The sequence below is a fragment of the Carcharhinus amblyrhynchos genome, chromosome 1, assembly GCF_965287045.1.
Source record: "Carcharhinus amblyrhynchos chromosome 1, sCarAmb.v2.hapA, whole genome shotgun sequence".
Lineage (NCBI taxonomy): Eukaryota > Metazoa > Chordata > Chondrichthyes > Carcharhiniformes > Carcharhinidae > Carcharhinus > Carcharhinus amblyrhynchos.
The window spans coordinates 77,273,100-77,298,806 of NC_137324.1; the positions used below are offsets into that span (position 1 = coordinate 77,273,100).

At 42.9% G+C, this 25,707-nt stretch overlaps 1 protein-coding gene across 1 annotated transcript; it reads right to left on the reverse strand.

Moving 5' to 3' along the window:
- Positions 1 to 512: 512 nt before the first annotated feature.
- On the reverse strand, positions 513 to 22,570 carry LOC145349655 (putative tRNA methyltransferase 9B). The gene is made up of 3 exons (XM_080198179.1): positions 22,417 to 22,570; positions 8,871 to 9,044; positions 513 to 1,570 (listed from the first exon to the last, which is right to left on the reverse strand). Exons 1-3 carry the CDS (start codon positions 22,568 to 22,570, stop codon positions 513 to 515), a joined length of 1,386 nt encoding a protein of 461 aa, XP_080054305.1.
- Positions 22,571 to 25,707: the final 3,137 nt, after the last annotated feature.

The window sequence follows — 25,707 nt, forward strand, 5'->3', positions numbered from 1 at the left end:
ATTGATCAATGTGTGGGACCATCAAGTTATGGAGCTTAGGCAGGTTGCATTTACACAGCGTAGGAGGGATGTAGCTCCCATGTGCTTCTTGGGACCAGGATCAATATAGCATGACTGCTGCGCAAAATCTCCTGTTGAGGTGGTAGTTTTTAGTGTCCTTCTTACAGTATTATAATACTTTGCTCCTAACAATCTTCCAACAACCAAAATAGAAATGGTAATTTTAACTCCTACTACCACATGACCTCTTCCCTTTGCTTCAATTCTAGTGGCACCAATGAGAATTTATGCTGGAAATGCTGTCTGATTATATTTGTAAAATTCAAATGCACAATACTTGGGATGTGTAATAGATTATTAGCATTACTGTATTCAATATTGTGCTTATCACAGACATAATTGTAGTTGCAAACAGTTTTGTGCAACATGAAACTTAAAATTTAATTGCTTAAAAAGCTGTTACCTTTGATTCTACATTAAAATGTATATATTAGTTTATAATCTCTGCATAATCATTCTTTTTCTGCTATAATACACCAATTGCCATGATCATAGCAGGAGCTGATGATGTGAAGCTCCTGTACATTCTCTTCAATTAGCTGAGCCAATTCCCCTTCCCTGAAGACATGATAATATCTCATGAATTCTGTAGCATCTGCAATTTCCTCCTGCTTATCATCCATAGCCACAGCTCTGATACCATCAATCACAGAGACTGCTGATTCTGTTGTGGAAGTCCTTCTAAAAGCCTGAGCTACACTTCCCTCAAATTTCTGTGCTTCTTCATTTTTCTGCCTGTCTTCTATGGAGTTATCCTGATCAGGATTTAGGTCCCCATGCCTGTCACATTCACTTTGATGTTTTCCTTGTTTTTCTTTCAGAGTGCTTCTAGTCTCTAACCACTGTGCTTCTTCATGCTTTGGATTTTCAGCAAATACTTCATCATCTTCAAAACTGTCTCCCTTTACTAATGTTGCACAATCTCCGTCCAAACTGCAGTGCCGAGAAGATATCCTCAATTTCCTCACTTGCTGCATGCCATCGGTATTGTTTCTCCATGTGTTCATTAGCTCTGGAGAATCCCTCATTGATTTAAGGTGATCGATGTGTGTCTGCATCGCAGTCTCATCAAGTGATCTGGAAAAGAACCACGAGCAAAGCGATTTTCCCAGATTCTTGTAAAATCGGTACTCCTGATCTTTGGACATCCTGGAGCAGCAGTTCTCTAACAAGGTATGATTGTTGGTTCTGTATGAAAGTATTGTGCGCTGATCCTGCCGGAGAGACAATGTTGCACTGACTTCACTTGAAGATGTTTTCATTTGGTCTTTATCTTGTGCTTTGATTGTACTTGCAACTATGGGTTTGTTGTTGCTTTGGCCAGACTCTGATGATGGTCTAGAACACAAGGATCGGTTCCAAGGAACAAAGATGTCCTGTTTCTCAAAGCGACGGTATTTTTGCTCCATCGCCCAGACATATATCATCATTTGTCCTCCACGATGCAAAGTCCTTGTCATTTCTCTTATTGCTCGGATACGTCTGTCTTTCGTTGAGAAATGATGAATCACTACAATAAGAAATGACAGAGTTCATTTATCATGATTATCATTATTGGAGAACATTTCCAGGGCAGTGGAGAAAGGAAATGGGACAAACTGGATAGCTCTTCAAAGAGCCATCTCAAACACGTTAAGCCAAATGGCCTGCTTTTGTGCTTTGTGATTCTCTGCTTTCATGACCACTGACCATTGAAAAGCAAGATATGCAGGAACTGAGACAGATGTGAGTATTTTGTACTTTGTACACTTTGTACCTCTAATACAATAGATCCAGGAACTAAATTTTCACATAAGCATATTATTGAATCATAAAGCAAAGAAAAAGGCCATATGGTACTGGGTGCCCAATTGGTCCACTTCTCCAATCTTTCCCCATAGCTCTGCGTTTTTCTTTTTTTTAATATATATAACCAACTCCCATTAGAAAATTACAAATGAATTTGCTCCACCTCCCTTTCAGGTTAAGCTTTGAAATATAAAGTTGTTCATCTGTAACCTGAATTTGGGGGAAATATTGGAGAACAAAGTGAGAAACAGGGTGTTTTCACCAGTAGTCACCTCAAACAGGGATTCAGACTTAATAATTTGGTCAGTAATGTAGGTTTGAAACAAAAACAAAGGTAACATGAATATCAGATTGGCTGACAGGAGACTCAGTGGACAATAGCTGACAATGCTTAATGCAGAAAGCAGTAGAGCTTTTCACTACATTGAAATCTATTGTCACAGCTCCAACATGTCTACAGCTGCGTTCAAGGTACCTTTGATGGGAATGAGAATATTAGATTTATTTGGCATCCAAATAATAGACTAACTCATGTCACGACGAGGGCTTAGTGGAAGGAGACAGCTGCAGAATTAACAATTATCTCATAAGCCCAAAATCAATAATACAATAGAGTCATAGAATCACAGAGATTTACAGTATGAAAATAGGTCCTTCAGCCCCACTTGTCCATGTTGCCCTTTTTTAAATGACTAAGCTAGTCCCAGTTGCCTGCATTTGACCCATATCCCTCTATCGCCGTCTAACCCATGTAACTTCCTAAATGCTTTTTAAAAGACAAAATTGTACCCGCCTCTATTACTACCTCTGGCAGCTTGTTCTAGAGACTCACCATCCTATGAAACATTTGTCCCTCTGGACCCTTTTGTATCTCTACCCTCTCACCTTAAACTTATGCCCTCTAGTTTTAGACTCCCCTACCTTTGAGAAAAGACGTTGACTAGCTGATCTATGCCCCTCATTATCTGATAGACCTCTATAAGATCACCCATAAGCTTCCTATGCTCCAAAGAAAAAAGTTCCAGTCTATCCAGCCTCTCCTTTTGGCTCAAACCATCAAGTCCCGGTAGCATCCTAGTAAGTCTTTTCCATGCTCTTTCTAGTTTACTAATATCCTTTCCATAATAGGGTGACTGTTTCCATAATAGGGCACTCTTTCTAGTTTAATAATATCCTTTCCATAATAGGGTGACCAGAACTGTATACAGTATTCCAAGTGTGGCCTTACCAATGTCTTGTACAACTTCAACAAGATGCTCCAACTCCTGTATTCAATGCTCTGACCAATGAAACCAAGCATGCCAAATGCCTTCTTCAGCACTCTGTCCACCTGTGACTCCACTTTCAAGGAGCTATGAGCCTGTATCGCCAGATCTCTTTGTTCAGAGGGTGGTGAGTGTCTAGAGCAAGATGCTAGAGGTAGTCATAGAGGCAGGTACAATTTTGTCTTTTAAAAAGAGTTTAGAAAGCTACATAGGTAAGATGACTACAAGAGGATATGGGTCAAATGCAGGTGATTGGAACTGGCTTGGTCACAAAAAAAGGTGGCATGAACAAGTTGGGCTGAAGGGCCTATTTCCATGTTGTAAACCTCAATGGCTCTTTGATTCTATTGTATTGCTTTGGGCTTATGAGATAATTGTTAATTCTGCAGCTGCCTCCTTCCACTAAGCCCTTGTCGTGACATGAGGCAGTCTGTTATCTGGATGTCAAATAAACCTTATATTCTCATTCCCCTCATAGGTGCCTTGAACTCAGCTTTAGACATGTTGGAGCTGTGAAAGTAGATTTTAATTTAGTGAGAGGCTCCACTGTTTTCTGCATTATGCATTGTCTTCTAATGTCTACTGAGTCTCCTGACCCAGCACCGATCCCTGAGGCACACTGCTGGTACAGGCCTCCAGTTTGAAAAACAACCCTCTACAGCCACACTCTATCTACTATTATCAAGCCAATTTTATATCCATTTGGCTACCCCATCCTGGATTCTGTGAGATTTAATCTTATGCAACCACCTATCATGCCACCTATCAACGCCTTGTCAAAGGCCTTGTTAAAGTCCATGTAGACAACATCAACTGCACTGCCATCTACCTTCTTAATCCTTCAAAAAACTCAATCAAATTTCCACTTACAAAGCCATGCTGATTGTCCCTAATCAGTCCTTGCCACTCTATATGCCTGTAGATCCTATCACTCAGAATACCTTCTAATAACTTGCTCCCACAGATGTGAGACTCACTGGCCTGTAGTTTCTAGGCTTTTTCCTGAAGCCCTTTTTAAACAAAGACACAACATTTGCCACCCTCCAATCTTTAGGTACTTCACTTGTGGCTGTGGTGATGCATGTATTTCTGCTAGGGGACCCACAATTTTCTCCCTTCCTCCTTCCCTATACAATGCAGAAACTAACATTCAGATTTTTTTTAGTGTTACTGCAGTGTAGCAATCAGAGAAAAAGGCAAAATATGGAGATCAATGAAGAATGAGAGGAATTCCTAAAATCATGGCTGATCCTTGTATTCATGTGCCTATGGGCTGCTCCAGGGAACCTAGAAAGTCTTATGATCTGTGTGAGTCCTCCTAAAGTGGTGTTCCATAGCGGTCAGTGTTGGGACCACAATTTTTCACTATATACATTAATGATCTAGAAGATGGAACTGAGGGCATTGTTGCTAAATTTGCGGATGATACAAAGATATGTAGAGAATAGGTAGTGTTGAGTAAGTGGGAAGGCTGCAGAATGACCTGGACACACTAGGAGAGTGGGAAAAGAAGTGGCAGATGGAATACAGCGTGGAGAAGTTGTGAGGTTATGCACTTTGGTAGGAAGAATAGAAGTGTGGACTATTTTCTAAATGGCGAAAAGCTTTAGAAATCTGAATGGGATTTGAAAGTCATGGTTCAGGACTCTCTTAAGGTTAACATGCAAGTTCAGTTGGCAGTTAATGTTAGCGTTCATTTTGGAGGGCTGGAATACAAGAGCAGGGATGTACTGCTGAGACTGTATAAGGCTGTGGTCACACCTGATTTAGAATATTGTGAGCTGTTTGGGCCTCATACCTAAGGAAGATGTGCTGGCCTTGGACAGGGTTCAGAGGAGGTTCTCAAGAATGATCCCAGGAATGATCCCATATGAGGAGCGGTTGAGGAGTCTGAGTGTATACGATAGAGGTTAGAAGAATGAGGGTGGACCTAATTGAAACTTACAGAATGCTGAGAGGCCTAGATAGAGTGGACGTGGAGAGGATGTTTCCATTACTTAGAGAGACTAGAACTCGAGGCCACAACCTCAGAGTGAAGGGATGCTCTTTTAAAACTGCGATGAGGAGGAATTTATTCAGCCATTGGTGGTGAATCTGTGGAACTCATTGCCAAGAGGGCTGAGGAGGCCAGGTCATTGAGTGTCTTTAAGACACAGATGGATAGGTTCTTGACCAATAAGGGGATCAAGGATTATGGGGAGAAGGCAGGAGAATGGGGATGAGAATCATATCAGCCATGATTGAATAGCAGAGCAGACTTGTTGGGCCGAATGGCCGAATTCTACTCCTATATCTTACGATCGTATGGTCTTAAAAGGCCCATTATTCACTGACTCTCCACCTGGGTCCCCTACAGGCAGATAAATGGTATAATCAGGCAAGAAGCCTTTTCTGACTCATAATACTAATGTTATTTCGTAATGAGGCTAATCCAGACACAGGCCTAATTACATGCATTTTCTGAAATCTTGGGACATGGTTGTGGAAAGAGAGGGTCTTTGCCCCAGTTTCACCAGACACAAAGAGGAAAATTTCCTCGAAGGTCCCTACCTAATATGTTGGCCTATTTGTTTTTTTTTGTGTTGTTGATATTCTGCTGTATATTTTAGCATTCACTTTATTTATTTCATCTATGATGTAAAAGCAGAGATTGAATTATAGATTGACCCAAAACCTTATCCCACCTCTTGACAATGACAATTGTTGTACATCTAGTAAAAATTATCCTTCTCACTGCCAAATGACTTCACCTGTCTTTGGTGATTATAATAAAAAAGAAAATTAGCAGCCCTGATCCCAAAATATGTGCCCCTGCACTCCTTTACCAATGAGAGAACTACATTGGAACTCACATTGAATCAGATTACATTTTATTTGAAATAAACCTGAAGAGTTATTGTTTTGATCAATTTTAATCCAAAATACAAGATACAACTCTCACTCATATTAAACACAACTCCAGTAACAATAAGATTTTTCTTTTAATTTGAAAACAAAATTCACTCTCTTCAGGTTTAAAATATGAGTCTAAGTAAGAATAATTCAATCATGTCATGATATAATTTTAGACATATATTGTATGAATTCAATGCATCTTAAATTATGTAAAGCATGTGCCTAAGATAAAACATTTATAAGAGTTTTATGTTCATGATGTATTTCTGATTGTCATACAACTCTTCTGGGAATCTAGTTGGTATTCGCCTGTGCAAAAGAATTCTACAACATCTTACATACTAGATGATAATTTCCACAGTGATACAACTCTCCGCTGTGCCTGGGGAATATTCGATTTTCTAACAGGGCACAGAGGAAAAGTGTCAAAGAACAAAGAACAATACAGCACAGGAACAGGCCTTTCAGCCCTCCAAGCCTGCACCAATCATATGTTCCTAACCAGACCATCCATTTGTACCCCTCTATTCCCAGTCTGTTCATGTGGCTATTTAGTTAAGTCTTAAATAATCCTCGCATGTCTGCCTCAACCACTTTGCTTGGTAGTTCAAGGCATTCCAGGACCCCACCACCCTTGGTGTAAAATACGTCCCCCGCATATCTGTATTGAACCTTGCCCCCCCCCATCTTGAACTTGTGACCCCTTGTGTTTGTCATTTCTGACTTGGGAGAAAGCTTCCAACTGTTCACTCTATCTGTGCCCTTCATAATTTTATAAACTTCTATCAGGTCACCCCTTAACCTCCATCTTTCCAAGGAGAACAACCCTAGTTTACTCAATCTCACCTCATAGCTAAGATCCTCCAAACCAGGCAACATCCTGGTAAACCTTTTCTGCACTCTCTCCAAAGCCTCCACATCCTTCTGGTAATGTGGCGACCAAAACACAGTATTCCAAATGTGGCCTACCCAACATTCTATATAACTGCTACATCATATGCCAACTTTTATATTTTATACCCTGTCCAATAAAGGCAAGCATGCCATAAGCCTTCTTCACCACCTTTTCCACCTGTTTTGCTACCTTTAAGGATCTGTGGACTTGCATACCCAGATCCCTCTGTGTGTCTATACTCCTGATGGGTCTGCCATTTATTGTACAGCTCCCCCCTGCATTAGATCTACCAAAATGCATCACTTCGCATTTATCTGGATTAAATTCCATCTGCCATTTCTCCACCCAGCCTATCTATATCCTGCTGTATTCTCTGACAATGTTCATCACTATCCGCAACTCTAGCAATCTTTGTGTCATCCACAAACTTACTAATCAGGCCAGCTACATCTTCTTCCAAATCATTTATATGTATAGGTCCCAGTACAGAGCCCTGCGGAACACCACTAGTCACAGACCCTCCACTGCTACCCTCGGTTTTCTATGGCTCAGTTCTGAATCCATCTAGCTAGTTCACCCTTGATCCCGTGTGATTTAACCCTTTGCATCAGCCTGCCATAAGGGACTTTATCAAACGCTTTACTAAAATCCATGTAGACGACATCCACGGCCCTTCCCTTGTCAATCATTTTTGTTACATCCTCAAAAAACGCAACCAAATTTATGAGGCATGACCTCCCTCGTACAAAACTATGTTGTCTATTGCTAATGAGACTATTCTGTTCTAAATGTGTATAGATTCTATCTCTAAGAATCTTCTCCAACAATTTCCCTACCACAGACATCAAGCTCACTGGCCTATAATTACCTGGGTTATCCTTGCTACCTTTCTTAAATAATGGGACCACATTTGCTATCCTCCAATCCTCCGGGACCTCACCTGTGTCCAGTGAAGAAACAAAGATTTCTTTTAGAGGCTCAGCATTTTCATCTCAATACTCCCTCATGAGATGCCATCTGGCCCTGGGGATTTGTCTACCATACTGCTTCCTAAAACACCTAAGACTTTCTCCCTTGTAATTTTGATTTGTTTTAACGGAGCTACATATTTCCCTGAGATACTACTATTCAAGGTATCCCTCTCCTTTGTGAATACTGATGCAAACTATTCATTTAGGATCTCACCTACTTCCTTGGGTAGTTGATGTCAGGCATGGGGGTGGGGGTGGGAGTAGTCGCACGTGAGGGGGAATCCAATTTTAATAAGTCATTGACATTTTAACTTTTACACAGCAGTTTTGCTGCTTGCCTAAATCAGCAAAGGAGGACCTTCAACTGCAACTGGCACGCAGGCTCTGATGTCAATGGTGTCCCATGAAGTTAAGACTGGATCTTGTGTTAAGGGCACCCCCCCCCCCCAACACAGGTCAGATGATCAAAAAGAACTCAGAAGCAAGATGAAGAGACTACAAATAGTTTGTACTTTATTTTCAGGCACCCAATAGGTGCTTTGGCTTGGGGGCCTCTCATTCTTATACCTCAGTAGCAACCAGAGAAGCTCTGAGATCAGAGGCCTGATCTAAAGTTGCTTCTGCTTCCATTTCATAGCAGAAGGCACTGCAAAAGAGGTAACAATCAGACCATGCTAATAGTCCAGGACACCAATAAAAACATGAAGGCAGTTGGATAGGTAGCTCACTTCCAATTCTATCTATCAGACCTTCAGCACGGCTCAGGGGATGGCAGCAGGCCCTTCCTCCATGCATAAACTATAACAAAATCAGGGCTGCCTTACAATGAAGAATTTAAAGTTTTACTACAATTAGTGTACAGAGAAAATTTCATCTCACTATGACCCCAAATCCTGGTTGCAGAAATAATCAGAACATCATGCCGATATACAGAATGCATGATTTAAGTAATTTGCTCTACCTTTTAGCATGTGATCATGTGATCTCTTCTCTTACCTCCAATCGAAATGACAGCATTAAAACACTGATCCCTGTAGGGGAGAATCAGGTTGTCACACACCATGACTTCATGTCCATGCCTTTTGGCAATCTCCACCAAGGGGCTGCAATAATCGCTGCCAAGTTTATAAACCTGGCTGTTTACACTAAGATATTTTCCAATCCCACAACCTGCAACAGAGAAAGACCAATATTAATACCAATCCAACGCTTCTTACAAAGACACTTGAGGAATTAGGTCGAAATGGAAAGGGAGAATTATGCCACAGTCCAATGCACCCAACATCGAATGTAGTGGCAGGGACTGCATTTTTGAAAAATATCAAACAAACATGATTTTCTGTCTGTGCATTTTCTCACAAAGAAGTTATTTTTACATGATAATGAAAAGTTACTTCATCAGAATATTGAAATTTTATTGCTGCCGTTTTTCATAATATGTTGAAAGAGTCTGGGGAACATTTTACTGCAGGCTGCCTTAATTGGAAATGGACAATAGGGACTAGCTGCAAAAGTAATAATGTCTGTATTATTCCCAGCACCATGTACTAGTGAGTACGGAAATTGGAGGATAAGGCAGATGAATGCATGGATGGAAAGATAGTACAGGAGGAAGGGTTTGGATTTCTGAGGTCCTGGGAGATTGCCCCTGTACAAGCCAGATGGTTTGCATCTGAACAGACGTGGGAATGAGTTCCCCAAGGGGCATTTGCAAGTCTTGCTGGGCTTTTAACTAACTCAGCAAGGGTGTGGGAACAAGGATAGACTATTCGAGAGTAATACCAAAGTGCACAAAATATTGAGACAGATAGCACCAGAATAGAGAATAGTAACTTAATAAGTGACATAGAAGTAAGGGAGAAAGTAATGAAGTCTCAATCAGGGTTATAATTGTGTGTATGTGAGTGCATGGAGTATAGTAAATAAGATTGGTAATTACAACCATAGATTGACATGCGAAATTATGATGTTGTGACTATAACAGAGACCTGGCTCAAGGAAGGGCAGGACTGGGTGTTAAATATTCCTGGGTGCAAAGTCTTCTGAAAAGATAGGGCAGGAAGAAATGGAGGAGGAGTGGCAGTATTGATTAAGGAAAGCATTGCGGTACTGGGGAAAGAGGATGTCCCAAAAGGTTCAAGGACAGAATCAATTTGGCTAGAGCTAAGGAACAAAAAGGGTACAATTATTCAGTGTAGTCTACAGACTATCACTTAGTGGGAAGTACGTAAAGGAACAAATCTGCAGGGAAATTACAGAGATGTCTAATCATTATGGGGTAGATATAATGGAGGACTTTAATTACCCAAATATAGAGTGGGACAGCAGTAACGTAAAGGACAAAGAGGGGCAAGAGTTCCTAGATTGTGTTTAGGAAAATTTCTACAGCAGTCATAAAAAAGCTGCTAGACTTGGTTCTTGGAAATGAAATGGGCCAAGTAGATCAAGTATCAGTGGGGAAACATTTAGGCGATAGTGATCATTATATCATAAGTATTAGAATGACAGTAAAAAAGAACAATAAGCAATCTGGAGTAAGAATAATTAACTAGGAGAAAGCCAATTTCAATGGGACAAGAATGGAGCTCAGCTAGATAGACTGGAACGAAAGGTTGGCAGGAAAATCTGTAGCAAAACAATGGGCTACCTTCACAAAAGGATGATTCAGGTACAGTCAAAGTATATCCCTCAAAAGGGAAAAAGTTTAGCAAACAAATCCAGAGCATCCTGAATGAAAAATGAGATAGAAAGCAAGATAAAGAAGATAAAGTGTGATAATAATAGGTATCTGGTAGAAAATACAATGGAGAACAAAGCTGAACACTGAAGATTCAGAGCAGAGGTGAAGAAGCAAATAAGGGAATTGAAAAGGGATTATGAGAACAGACTGGCAAGCAACATAAAAGGGAATCCCAAAGTCTCCTAGAGGCACATAAATAGTAATAGAGTGGTAAAACAAGGAGTTAGGTCAATTATGGATCAACAAGTGGATTTATACACAAAGACAGAGGCATGGCTGAGGTATTAAATTGTCTTTACCAAGGAAGCAGATTCTACCCAGGCCATGGTGATAGAGCAGGAAACTCTATCACCAGAAGGGTTCACAACAGATAAGGAGGAAATATTGAATAAACTTTCAGTGCTTAAACATCGGCAAGGTACTGGGACTGGATGAGATGCATCCAAGGATAACGAGGGGCATGAGGATGAAAATTGCAGTTGCACTGGCCAGAATCTTCCAGTTTTCTCTAGACTCAGGAGAGATGCCAGAGGACTGGAAAATTGCAAATGTTATGTCCTTCAAAAAAAGATGTAAAGAAAGGCCTAGCAATTCCAGACCAGCCAGCTCCTCATCAATGGTGGACAGATTTCTAAGAATAATTATTTGGGACAACTGACCACATGGAAAAATATGGATTGATTAAGTAAAGCCAGCACAGATTTCTAAAGGGAAAATTGTATTTAATTAACTTGTTAGAGTTTTTTGAAAAGGTAATAGAGGGGATTGATGATGGTAATGCTGTTAATGTGGTGTACTTGGACTTCTAAAAGTCATTTGATACAATGCTGTACAACATACTTGTGAGAAAAGTTATAGCTTATGGAATAAAAGGGACAGTAGTAACATGGATGCAAAATTGGCTGAATAATAGGGGCAAAGTGTAATGGTTAGTGAATATTTTTCAGCCTGCAAGGAGATTTGTGGTGGTGTTCTCCAGGGATTGATATTGGGACCCTTTCTTTTCCTGATACATACTAATGACCTAGATCTTGGTGTTTAGGGGACAATTCCAAAATTTGTGGACGATACAAAACTTGGAAGTATTGTAAACTGTGAGGAGGACAGTGTAGAATTTCAAAGCTATATAGACAAGTTGGTGAAGTGGGCAGATGGTCGGCAAATGAAGGTCAAATGCGGAGAAGTGTGAGGTGAGAAGAACATGGAGAGACAGTATAAAATAAAGGATACAACTCTAAAGTGGGTGCAAGAACAAAGGGTCTAAGGTGTATATGTGCAGAAGTCATTGAAGTTGCAGGATAGGGGGAGAGAACAGGCTTTATTAATAGTGGCGTAGAGTACAAGAGCGAGGAGGTTGTGCTGAACTTGTATAGGCCTGTTCAGATATGACTGGCCAAATGGTCTCCTTCTGCACCTTAACAATTCTGCAATTATGTGATGCTGAACATTAGTGTGGCATCAGTAAGGGAATCTCCAGTGGAGAGTGCAGGCATGTAGATTACAAGAATAGAACGTAGAACATAGAACATAGAACATTACAGCGCAGAACAGGCCCTTCGGCCCACGATGTTGCGCCGACCAGTTACAAAAACAATGACCCACTAGCCTATACCAATCCCTTTTCGTCCATAAGCCTATCCACAGATCTCTTAAACGCCCCCAAACTAGGCGCATTTACAACTGCAGCAGGCAGGGCATTCCAATCCCTCACCACCCGCTGGGTAAAGAACCTACCCCTGACATCCGTCCTGTAGCTACCCCCCCTTAATTTAAAGCCATGCCCCCTCGTGCTAGCTTTCTCCATCCGAGGAAAAAGGCTATCACTATCCACCCTATCTAAACCTCTAATCATCTTATATGTTTCAATAAGATCCCCTCTTAGCCGCCTTCTTTCCAACGAAAACAACCCTAAATCCCTCAGTCTCTCCTCATAGGACCTCCCCACCATACCAGGCAACATCCTAGTAAACCTCCTCTGCACCCTCTCCAAAGCCTCCACATCCTTCTTGTAATGTGGGGACCAGAACTGCACACAGTACTCCAAGTGCGGCCGCACCAGAGTAGTGTACAGTTGCAACATGACGCTGCGACTCCTGAATTCAATCCCCCTACCAATAAACGCCAAGACACCGTACGCCTTCTTAACAACCTTATCTACTTGATTCCCAACTTTCAGGGATCTATGTACACATACACCTAGATCCCTCTGTTCATCCACACTATTCAAAGTCCTCCCGTTAGCCCTATACTCGACACATCTGTTGCTCCTACCAAAGTGAATTACCTCACACTTCTCCGCATTAAATTCCATCCGCCACCTCTCGGCCCAGCTCTGCAACCTATCTAAGTCTCCCTGCAGACTATGACACCCTTCCTCACAATCTACCACACCTCCGACTTTGGTGTCATCAGCAAATTTACTAATCCACCCAACTATACCCTCATCCAGATCATTAATAAAGATTACAAACAGCAGTGGCCCCAAAACAGATCCCTGAGGCACACCACTCGTAACCGAACTCCATGATGAATATTTACCATCAACCACCACCCTCTGTCTCCTATCTGATAGCCAATTCCTGATCCAACTTCTTAGATTACCCACAATCCCATACATCTGCATTTTCTGCAGAAGCCTACCATGGTGAACCTTATCGAACGCCTTACTAAAATCCATATATAACACGTCAACTGCCTTGCCCCCATCCACCTCTTTGGTCACCTTCTCAAAAAACTCAATAAGGTTAGTAAGGCACGACATACCCGCTACAAAACCATGCTGACTATTTCTAATCAATTCATTACACTCCAACTAACTATAAATCCTATCCCTAATAATTTTTTCTAAAACCTTGCCCACAACAGAAGTAAGACTCACCGGTCTACAATTCCCGGCAAAGTCTCTGTTCCCCTTCTTAATGGGACAACATTCGCTATCCTCCAATCCTCCGGGACTACACCAGAGACCAATGACGACCTGAAGATCAGAGCCAGAGGCTCTGCAATCACCTCTCTAGCCTCCCAGAGAATCCTAGGGTAGATCCCATCCGGACCAGGGGACTTATCTATTTTCAGCCCCTCAAGAATATCCAGCACATCCCCCTTATCAACCGTAATACTGTCTATTTTACACCCCTGCAACCCAGTGTCCTCCTCAGCTATATTCATGTCCCCCTGTGTGAACACCGAAGAGAAATATTGGTTCAATGCTTCCCCAATCTCCTCCAGTTCCACACACAACTTCCCTCTGCTGTCTGTAACTGGCCCTAATCTTGCCCTGACCAACCTTCTGTTCCTGACATACCTATAGAATGCCTTAGGATTCTCCTTAATCCTATCAGCCAAGATCTTCTCATGTCCTCTTTTAGCCCTTCTTAACTCCCTCTTCAACTCCCTCCTAGCCAATCTAAAGCTTTCTAGTGCACTACCTGAGCCCTCAAATCTCATCCGAACATAAGCCTCCTTTTTCTTTTTAACCATCGACTCAACTCTTTTAGTGCACCACGGTTCCCTAGATCTACCAATTCCTCCATGCCTGACAGGGACATACCTATCAAGGACTCGCAGTAGCTGCTCCTTGAAAAAACTCCACATTTCGGACGTTCCCAGTCCCTGTAACCTCCTAGTCCAATCTATGCTTCCTAATTCACTCCTAATAGCCTCATAATTACCCTTACCCCAGCTAAAACTACTGACCCGAGGTTCATGCCTATCCCTTCCCATCACTAAGGTGAACGTAACCGAATTATGGTCACTATCACCAAAGTGCACACCAACTTCCAAGTCTAGCACCTGGTCTGGCTCATTTCCCAGCACCAAATCCAATATAGCCTCACCTCTAGTTGGCCTATCTACATACTGAGTCAAAAAACCTTCCTGCACGCTTTGTACAAACACTGACCCCTCTAACGAGCTAGAACTATAGCAATTCCAATCAATATTCGTAAAGTTAAAGTCCCCCATAACAATTACCCTATTACTTTCACTCCTAACCAGGATTGACTCCGCAATCCTTTCCTCAACCTCTCTAGAACTTTTAGGAGGTCTATAAAAGACTCCCAACAGGGTGACCTCTCCTCTCCTATTTCTAATCTCCAATAGGAGCAAAGATAGTGGAGGAGTCTACTTTCAGGTATTTGAATAGTCATGACTGGACGTTCCAAATAATTTGCTATCTCTGTCAGCATGAAGAACAACTGAAAATAGTGAGAATGTGAGAAAGAGCAATGAAATGTCATGGTCCATGCTGGAACCAATTACATACAGTGAAGGGGCAATTTAACATGTTAATAATCAAACTTTTAAAAACCTGAAGGGTGGAAAACTTCAAATTGTTCCCATATGTTTCACACCAGGCAAGGTGAAGACAGGAAATTTAAGAAGGTCAATGCATGGCTTTAGAACTGATGAAGAAGGGAAGGTTCTCACACTTATGATATATTTATAGGGTGAGTTGGTGGTGTAGTGATAAGAATATAAGAACATGTTAGGATGAGAGAAGAATTGGCAAATGTGGACTGGGGGAGCGCGTTGGAGGGAGGGTCTGCTGAGGAGCAGTGGAGGATCTTTAAGGAGATCTTTCTTGGTGCTCAGCGGAAATTTATTCCGATGGTCAAAAAGGATAGTAGGAAGAGAGGTAATAAGCCGTGGATAACGAAGGAGGTGAAGGAAAGTGTTAAATTAAAAGCGGAGGAATTTAGAGTAGCTAAGAGTAGTGGGCGAGATGAGGATTGGGAGAGGTTTAAATGTCAACAAAGATTGACAAAGAAGTTGATAAAGAAGGGTAGGAGAAACTATGAAGCTGGGCTAGCGCTTAATATAAAAAAGGATAGCAAGAGTTTTTATAAATATATAAAAAGGAAGAGGCTGGCTAGGGTGAATGTTGGTCCTTTAGAGGATGAGAAAGGGGACCTAATAGTAGGGGATGAGGATATGGCTAAGGTATTGAATAACTTTTTTGTTTCTGTCTTCACGGAGGAGGACGTGAATAATTTGCCGGGTGTTAGCGATGGAAAGGTGGTAGGACTGGAGGGTCTTAATGACATTACTGTTACTAGAGAGGCGGTGCTCGACAGACTGGAGGGGCTGATTGTGGACAAGTCCCCAGGACCGGATGGAATGCATCCGAGGGTTCTGAAAGAAATGGCGGAGGTGATAGTGGATGCCTTGGTGGTTATTTTCCAGACGTCGCTGGATTCCGGGGAAGTGCCGGATGATTGGAAAACGGCTAATGTTACGCCGTTGTTTAAGAAGGGTGCCAGGCAAAAGGCGGGGAATTATAGGCCGGTTAGTTTAACGTCTGTGGTGGGTAAAATGTTAGAATCTGTCATTAAGGAGGAAATTGCGAGGCATCTTGAAGGGAATTGCTTGATAGAGCAGACGCAGCACGGTTTCATTAAAGGGAAGTTGTGTCTGACAAATTTACTGGAGTTCTATGAGGAGGTGTCTAGGGCGGTGGATAGAGGAGAGCCGGTGGTTGTGGTCTTTCTAGATTTTCAGAAGGCGTTTGACAAAGTACCTCACAAGAGGTTATTGCAGAAGGTTGAGGGACATGGAGTTGGGGGTAGGGCATTAGCGTGGATAGAGGATTGGTTGTCAAATAGGAGGCAGAGAGTGGGGGTCAACGGGTGCTATTCGGATTGGCGGATGGTGACTAGTGGAGTGCCCCAGGGGTCGGTGCTGGGGCCTCAGCTTTTTACCATTTATATAGATGATCTGGTGGAGGGAACCGAGTGTAGGGTGTCGAAATTTGCTGATGACACCAAGATAGGGGGAACGGCAAATTGTGCGGAGGGTGTGGAGAGTCTGCAGAAGGATCTAGATAGGCTGGGCGAATGGGCCAGGAAATGGCAAATGGAATTTAATGTTGGCAAGTGTGAGGTGGTCCACTTTGGTAGGAATAATGGTAGGAAGGACTATTACTTACGTGGCGAAAAACTGCAGCATGCGACGGTGCAGAGGGACCTCGGGGTCCTTGTGCATGAGTCGCAAAAACCCAGCTTGCAGGTGCAGCAGGTGGTCAGGAAGGCGAATGGGATGCTGGCCTTCATAGCGAGGGGGATTGAATATAAAAGTAGGGAGGTCTTGCTGCAGCTGTACAGGGCATTGGTGAGGCCGCAGCTGGAGTACTGTGTGCAGTTTTGGGCACCGCACCTGCGCAAAGATATTTTGGCCTTGGAGGGAGTGCAGAGGAGGTTTACTAGGCTGATACCGGAGTTGAGGGGGTTGAGCTATGAGGAGAGGCTGAATAAACTGGGCTTGTACTCGTTAGAGTTTAGAAGAATGAGGGGAGATCTCATTGAGACTTATAAGATGATGAATGGGATGGATAGGATAGAGGTGGAGAGACTCTTCCCGCTCAAAAAAGACAGTAGGACTAGGGGGCACAGCCTCAAGATAAAAGGGGGGCGGTTTAGAACGGAGTTGAGGAGGAACTTCTTCACTCAAAGGGTGGTGAATCTCTGGAATTCTCTGCCCGTTGAAGTGGTGGAGGCTGCCTCGCTAAATATTTTTAAGACGCGGGTTGATGGGTTTTTGATAAGAGAGGGGATTAAGGGTTATGGGGAGAAAGCGGGAAAGTGGAACTGAGCAGCGACAGATCAGCCATGATCTTATTGAATGGCGGGGCAGGCTCGAAGGGCTGGATGGCGTACTCCTGCTCCTATTTCTTATGTTCTTATGTTCTTATGTAACATAAGAAATAGGAGCAGGAGTAGGCCATCTAGCCCTTCGAGCCTGCCCCGCCATTCAATAAGATCATGGCTGATCTGTTGTGGCTCAGTTCCACATTCCCGCCCTCTCCCCATAACCCTTAATCCCCTCGCTTATCAAAAACCCATCAACCCGCATCTTAAAAATATTTAGCGAGGTAGCCTCCACCACTTCAACGGGCAGAGAATTCCAGAGATTCACCACCCTTTGAGTGAAGAAGTTCCTCCTCAACTCCGTTCTAAACCGCCCCCCCCCCTTTATCTTGAGGCTGTGCCCCCTAGTCCTACTATCCTTTCTGAGCGGGAAGAGTCTCTCCACCTCTATCCTATCCATCCCATTCATCATCTTATACGTCTCAATGAGATCTCCCCTCATTCTTCTAAACTCTAACGAGTACAAGCCTAGTTTATTCAGCCTCTCCTCATAGCTCAACCCCCTCAACTCCGGCATCAGCCTAGTAAACCTCCTCTGCACTCCCTGCAAGGCCAAAATATCCTTGCGTAAGTACGGCGCCCAAAACTGCACACAGTACTCCAGCTGCAGCCTCACCAATGCCCTATACAGCTGCAGCAAGACCTCCCTACTTTTATATTCAATCCCCCTCGCTATGAAGGCCAGCATCCCATTAGCCTTCCTGACCACCTGCTGCACCTGCAAGCTGGGTTTTGGTGACTCATGCACAAGGACCCCGAGGTCCCTCTGCACCGTCGCATGCTGCAGTTTTTCGCCACGTAAGTAATAATCCTTCCTACCATTATTCCTACCAAAGTGGACCACCTCGCACTTGCCAACATTAAATTCCATTTGCCAGTTCCTGGCCCATTCGCCCAGTCTATCTAGATCCTTCTGTAAACTCTCCACACCCTCCGCACAATTTGCCGTTCCACCAATCTTGGTGTCATCAGCAAATTTCGACACCATACACTCGGTTCCCTCTTCCAGATCATCTATATAAATGGTAAATAGCTGAGGCCCCAGCACCGACCCCTGGGGCACTCCACTAGTCAGCATCCGTCAATCCGAATAGCACCCATTGACCCCCACTCTCTGCCTCCTATTTGACAACCAATCCCCTATCCACGCTAACACCCTACCCCCAACTCCATGTCCCCTGACCTTCTGCAATAACCTCTTGTGAGGTACTTTGTCAAACGCCTTCTGAAAATCAAGAAAGACCACAACCACCGGCTCTCCTCTATCCACCGCCCTAGACACATCCTCATAGAACTCCAGTAAATTTGTCAGACACGACTTCCCTTTAACGAAACCGTGCTGCGTCTGCTCTATCAAGCAATTCCCCTCAAGATGCCTCGCTATTTCCTCCTTGATGACGGATTCTAACATTTTACCTATAACAGACGTTAAACTAACCGGCCTATAATTCCCCGCCTTTTGCCTGGCACCCTTCTTAAACAACGGCGTAACATTAGCCGTTTTCCAATCTTCCGGCACTTCCCCGGAATCCAGCAACGTCTGGAAAATAACCACCAAGGCATCCACTATCACCTCCACCATTTCTTTCAGAACCCTCGGATGCATTCCATCCGGTCCTGGCAACTTGTCCACAATCAGCCCCTTCAGTCTGTCGAGCACCGCCTCTCTAGTAACAGTAATGTCATTAAGACCCTCCAGTCCCACCACCTACCCCAGACATTCAGCTCCCAGTCCCTGTCACCTTGCAGCCACGTCTCTGTAATGGCCACCAGATCATATCCATTTCTGCCGATCTGCGCCACCAGCTCATCCACTTTATTCCGAATGCTTCGTGCATTCAGATAAAGTGCCTTCATCCCAGCCTTCACCTGGACCCTATTTGCTGTAACGCCACCAACCATACTCACGCCCCCTACTCCCTCTATTATTGGGACATCCTTGGCCTCTACCCTTACCTGTACGCTCTCCTTAACTTTCGACCCCGTAATGTCACCTACCCTCGCACCCTCCTCCCCCCAATTAGTTTAAAGCCCTGTCTACAGTCCTCTTTACTCGATTCGCCAGCACTCTGGTCCCAGCATGGTTCAGACCAACCCCATCCCGCCCGAACAGGTCCTACTATCATTGTGTTAGTAATCCAGAGACCCAGGCTCATGACCTGGGGACATGGGTTCACATCCAACCATGGCAGCTGGTGGTGGAACTTAAATTCAATTAAATTGTCAATTAAGCTAGTTTCAGTAATGGTAATCATAAAACTATCATTGTTAGTCATAAAAACCCAACTGGTTCACTGCTCTTTTAAGGAAGGAACTCTGCCATCCTTACCTGGTCTGGCCTACAAAGAACAAAGAACAACACAGCATGGGAAACAGGCCCTTCAGCCCAACGAGCCTGCGCCGCCATCTTAACAATGCATTTTTCCTACACCTCCCTTGACCCGTGTCTATGCTTATGGTACATGTGACTTCCAATCCACAACAGTGTAGTTGACTCTCAAATGCCCTCAAAAGTGGCCTAGCAGTTCAAGGACAATCATGGATCTGCAACAAATGCTAGCCTTGCAAGTAATGCCCACATCCCATGAAAGAATAAACAAATTATTGGATTGAATCCGTTTTAGCAAAGCTGTCAAACTGCCTCATTCCAAGAACCAGGATTTCATACTGAAGCTTGGGGGAGCTGCTGCAAAGGTTCAATAGAAAATAACCACTATTTAAGGCATTTTTGCTAAAGTAAACCAAAGGGCTGGAACTGATATAAAACACTTGGGCAATATGCACCAGAAAGGGCACAATGTAAATTTGTAATAGCAATCCTAGTGAGGCAGCTCATGTACTTTATTGTAAGACCGTAAGAACTAAGAATAGGAGTAGACCATCTGGCCCCTAGAGCCTGCTCCACCATTTAATAAGATCATGGCTGATCTCTTCGTGGATTCAGCTCCACTTATCTATTCACTCATCATAACCTTTAATTCCTTTACTGTTCAAAAATCTATGTATTTTTGCCTTAAAAACATTCAACGAGGTAGCTTCAACTGCTTCACTAGGCAGGGAATTCCACAGATTCACAACCCTTTGGGTGAAGTTCCTCCTCAACTCAGCCCTAAATCTGCTCCCCCTGATTTTGAGGCTATGTTCCCTGACCTGTATTTCATTCTATGTAATGACAAATTTGAACTGTTATGTAATGTATCTTTACAATTTATATGAATTAAGTATATTTTTGGGAAAATAGTTGAGGCAGCATATTTATTGACAGCCCTGCATCAGCCAATGAGTTAGAGACAGAGCAGGACTCAGATAAAAATTCGTAACAAGCATACAAAAGTCTACTTACTCAACAGATGGAGCCTGTTTGAACAATTCACTACTGTCCACACAGAAGCTTCCATGAACTACAGCACAGAACTCATGATTGAAACTGCAGCATTATCTTCTGTTGCAGTATGATAAGTTTTCACACAAAATGCAGTGAGTGGAGGATAGTTACATAGAAAATGTCCATCAAATCAATCACAGTTCACGACAGAGGTACGGTCTCCAATGTGATTGATAGGGGTGTTCACTCAATCATTTCCATTCTGGCCGTGGATGATGATGCCACTATAGACAGCCTACTGCTCGTAAAATTGTTAAATTTGAAACCAAATGCTAGATGACAGAGTATTTCCTCAGTAACATTAGTAAAAACATATTGTGACCTATTAAAATAAACTAGTTTTCAAAAGCGAAAGTAATAAAATGCTCACCAGCTTTGCTGAAATCTTGAGATCTGTAGTATTTTTTGATTCTTAGTGATTTTCATTTACTTCTGCTTGTTCCCGAGTTATATAAACATTTACTTCTGCTAATTGGTGTCGAATGGCAGCATTTCCAAGAATCAGCCAAAGGGGATCCCTTCACTAAATCAATTCTTCTTGATGTTTCTAAAGACTGATCACATCTGATTTGTTCTTTCTGTTCAAGATTTGACTGAATAGTTTCCCCAGTGATGTTGAGCAGTAACAGTTTGCAGTTGTGAAATTATTTAGTTAAAATTGGCAGCATATAACCTAGCAACTAGACAGTAATCCTCATTCTTAACTGATATCAGATAAGAAAGCAGTAGATGCTACAATTGCTCACTGTATCCCTGGTCTCAGTAAGACAGAAATCAGACATGTTTTTAATCATTATCCAAAGATCCCAAGTGCAGAAGCTAAGTAAGAACAGCATTGAGCTCATCTCTGTGATCTTGTGCCCTCATTTAATTGTTGACCAATATTCCAACATCATTGTTCTTACTACCAGTATGAATCCAAACATTCAGAAGAGATATGGAACAGTGCATCAGGTCCATGTTAAGTGTGAGTCATTGTCTTCAGGAGAGTAGGTGAGAGGGAGGTGGGGACAGGGGGAATTTTATGCTCCCTCAATGTGGTTCTGAGGTGGGGGGGTGAAGGGGTGTAAAGTTGAATAGACGGAAATCTTGCAGGAACCCACTCACTCAAACCCAGATGCAATTTCACGCTTGGTCAGGAAACCTACCCATTCACCTATTAAGGCCCTTTACTGGTCACTTAATGGCCTTTCCTGCCCAGCCTCAATTTTTAGGCTGACAGAAGTGGGTGCAGGTGGAGTGGGAAAGTGGCATTTAAATTTTTCCCCTTTTCAGTTGGGAAGGTGGTTTTGGGGGGTAGGAACATCTCACTCTGAAGGTCATTTCAGAGTTGGGGCACCTTCCCCTCCAAGGACATTGGAGCACTGGGGACCCCGTCCCCTTGCCTAACCACAATGCCTAGATCACCCCTACCTCAGAACCACCCCATCCACTTCTGGCCATTTCAGTGCTGTGTCTGTTCGGGTTGAAGATCGGTCAACATCTCTCATAGGCAGGACTTCCTTCCAAGGGCAAATGGAAGTCCCACCCACAGCCAATCATGAGAGTGTTAAGTAACAGTGGGAATTCAAGAGTCAGTGGTTAGGCCTGACTCTCGGGTGACAGGCACTGATCCCTCGCCATTCTTAAATCCATCCCATTGAAGGAGGAAGTTACAGTTATCAATTCTGCTTGTTTCACAGCAACAAAATAAGTAAAATAAGACAATGAAACAATACTTAGACAAATCCCACTTACTAATTGGTAAGTGGTAGCTTTATTATAACCTCTTACCAACATCAGCAATGAGACTGCCTGGTTCTTGGTCCATGAGGAATTGTCGGACAGTAGGCCATGCCTTGCTTCGGAGCTCAGTGAAGTATGGTGCTGTTTGTTTATATACATTATGGACGTGTGCATCTTCCAACTGAATGGCTTCTAATTCCATCCTGTGACAAAAAGACTGGAGTTTTAAATAATACCTTATCAGTGCATTTACTGTAACCCTTTAATAAGATTTTATTATTCTATGAGCGGTGGCCCCTATATCTTGTTTGTAATCAATGCTCAATTATCTCCAATTGTGATCGGATTATTTCAAAGCATATTCCAGGTCAAGAATGTTTATTAGAATTAGCGCCTGAGGGTCACCTCAATAATTCTTTACAGTCTGGAGCATTTCAAAACATTTCTTATATTGTTGCCTCTTCAGAGTAAAACCAAGATTGAAACAAGTAGAAATATTTTTAATAGTTATTAATAGTTATGTTAGTGGTTCCTAGTTTATTTTTATAGAGCATGGATTATCAACAAATTTGAATTAGCATTGGGATTCTTTATTTTTCAAAGATTGTGTGGAGAAATAAAGCCTGGATAATCGAATTTTCAACAATTGCAGTTCTGTTCCTTTGGATGTTGGCCCCAGATTGTCCCATGACATTGTTTCCCCTGGGGAATGAGCACAGGGATCATGTTCAGAGCGCAGGATTTAGCAACCAGAGTAGATCCTAGAAATAGAAGTGTTAACATAGTGAATGTACTCTGTATGTTTATCTGCTTGTAAATAAGCCGTTGTAATTCATTATATACTAAATGGTAGTCGCCAATCCTTTCAATTACAATATAATGCTGAAGAATAAGTATGTTTTCAGCTAGATAAATATTAAACCAAAGCAAACTGGGCCTGAGCTTCATTTTCTTCTGTTGAATTGACCCTCTGGAAATGCAGCTCCCATTTAGTACTGCACTGGAGTCTCAGATCAGGTGACTGGTACAGGCTTTAAACTCCTCACCTGTGGCCGATGAAATTTACTACTGACAGAATCAAGATATGAGAGACAGATTGTAGAGCTGCCCTGTTGCAAATTATATTCCAGGACCCTTTGTGGAAAAATGCATGTGGATAGCTATAGGTTGTGGAGAAAAAGATCTTAGACCCAGCTGTAACGGGTTTCATTACCCAACAGGTTGTCAACATTCATGTCTGAATTCATACATGAATTCAGAGAGCTCAAGCAGTTGTTGGGTAATAAGAGACATACCTTCAGGAAAGAAGGGAAGTAAAGAGCCTTCACCCCTGTGAAAATTAGATTTTTATTCCTTCTGTAACTTCTACACAAAACAGTTGCAATTAATGATTGAAACAACGTTGCCTGAACTTTCATAGAAAATAAAGATATGGGTCCTGAATTTTGGAAGAGTGGGCCTCGATTCTCCAACTGTATCGAGCCTGGTGCAGATCACATTAGAGTGGAGTGGGGTTGGAGCATTGTGGATGAGCAGTTTGGCCACTACTCCAGGACATAATCTGGTTTCTGCCCTTGCTGGGTGAGAACCAGGATAGCATTTTTAAATATGCAGATTCCAATTGAAGCTGGATTCGCCCTGCTCCCAGGGTTTTCCAACTCTTGGGCACAGCAAGAAACACCACTGAATTCCACAAAGTGAGACCACGCATGATGGCCACATGGGGAAGGAAGGCATTGACACCCCAGTGGTCAGGGACATGGATGGTGGTGTCTACTGGGGCAGTGTCAAGGGGGAAAGCTTGAGGGGATGGGGCATGAGGAGTGTGAGGCATGAGGGGGGATCATGAAGGGGGTTTCATTGAATGGAGAAGCAGGAAGGGCCTCATGAAGGTGAGCATGAAGGGAGGTCATCAAGTGGAGCAGCATGAAGGGGAGGTTCATCAAAAGAGGGTGGCATGAAGAAGGTCATGAAGGGGGACCCACTGAGAGGGCTCCAATGCCTGATGTTGGCAATCTTTGCTGGGGATGGAAATGGGGAAACATCCCCTCAATGAAGGGAGGGGTGTGGTCGCTGATGCCTGTGGGGTGGGAGGGACAGGGATCTTCAATTTCACTTTGAGATCAGAGTGTCTCTTAAGAGTAGCACCCATTTTCAGTGAAACCAGGCTTGCCAGTGTGTTTAGGCACCACCCCTTTCAGAACCAACGTAAAACTCACCATTCTCCCAAAAAATGACTGAGAAAATTGTGATCTGAAACAAACCAGTTTTCTCACTCAAAATGACACTTTTGGGAAAATTCTGCCTGCGATCTTTAATTCTGCCATAATTTCAGTGGGGTTGATCTCTTAGGGAAAGAGCCCAAACATCTGTTTACTCCATGGCCTGGATTTTATGATGTGGATATGCCGGCATTGGACTGGGGTAAACACAGTAAAAAGTCTGACAACACCAGGTTTCAGTCCAACTGATTTATTTGATAGTAAATTCACTAGCTTTTGGGTTAGCCCCTACACCTGACGAAGGGGCTAACCCAAAAGCTAGTGAATTTACTATCAAATAAATCGGTTGGACTGAAACCTGGTGTTGTCAGACTTTTTACTGGATTTTATGGCCATGTTACAGTGTCTTTTCCCCCGGCATGAGGGTCCATAAAATCCTGGCCCATATTTTGGAGGCTTCTACTGATCCCTTACCTGAGTTACAACAAGAGATCGGAACATCGCCCAGGACAATGCAGGCCAAACTTAGTAAATGTGGATAACATGTGGCCATTTGGACATGAAGGTCCTGTGGCTAATGCAACTAAACAGAAAAAAATAAAGTTTATTTATTAGTCACAAGTAGGCTTACATTAACACTGCAATGAAGTTATTGTGAAAATCCCCAAATCGCCACATTCCAGTGCCTGTTCAGGTACACTGAGGGAGAATTTAGCATGGCCAATACACCTAACCAGCATGTCTTTTGGATTGTGGGAGCAAACCCACACAGACACAGGGAGAACGTGCAGACTCCACACAGACAGTGATCCAAGCCAGGAATCAAACCCGGGTCCCTGGCACTGTGAAGCAGCAGTGCTAACCACTGTGCCATCATGCTGCCCAAGTAGTGCCCCTTGAGGATCAGAGGCTGCACAGGCACATTCATTGAGCAGTCTCCTACATCTTAACACCAGCTGATGTGAGATAACATGGGGAGATCACATTAATTCCAACTCAACATGACCTGATGGGACCATGAAGCAAATTGAAAAAAAACTTTAATCACTAACAGCACAAACTTGTCAGGACCTATTTCTTTATAAATCGGTAAACCCAAACCAACAAACTTGTGAAC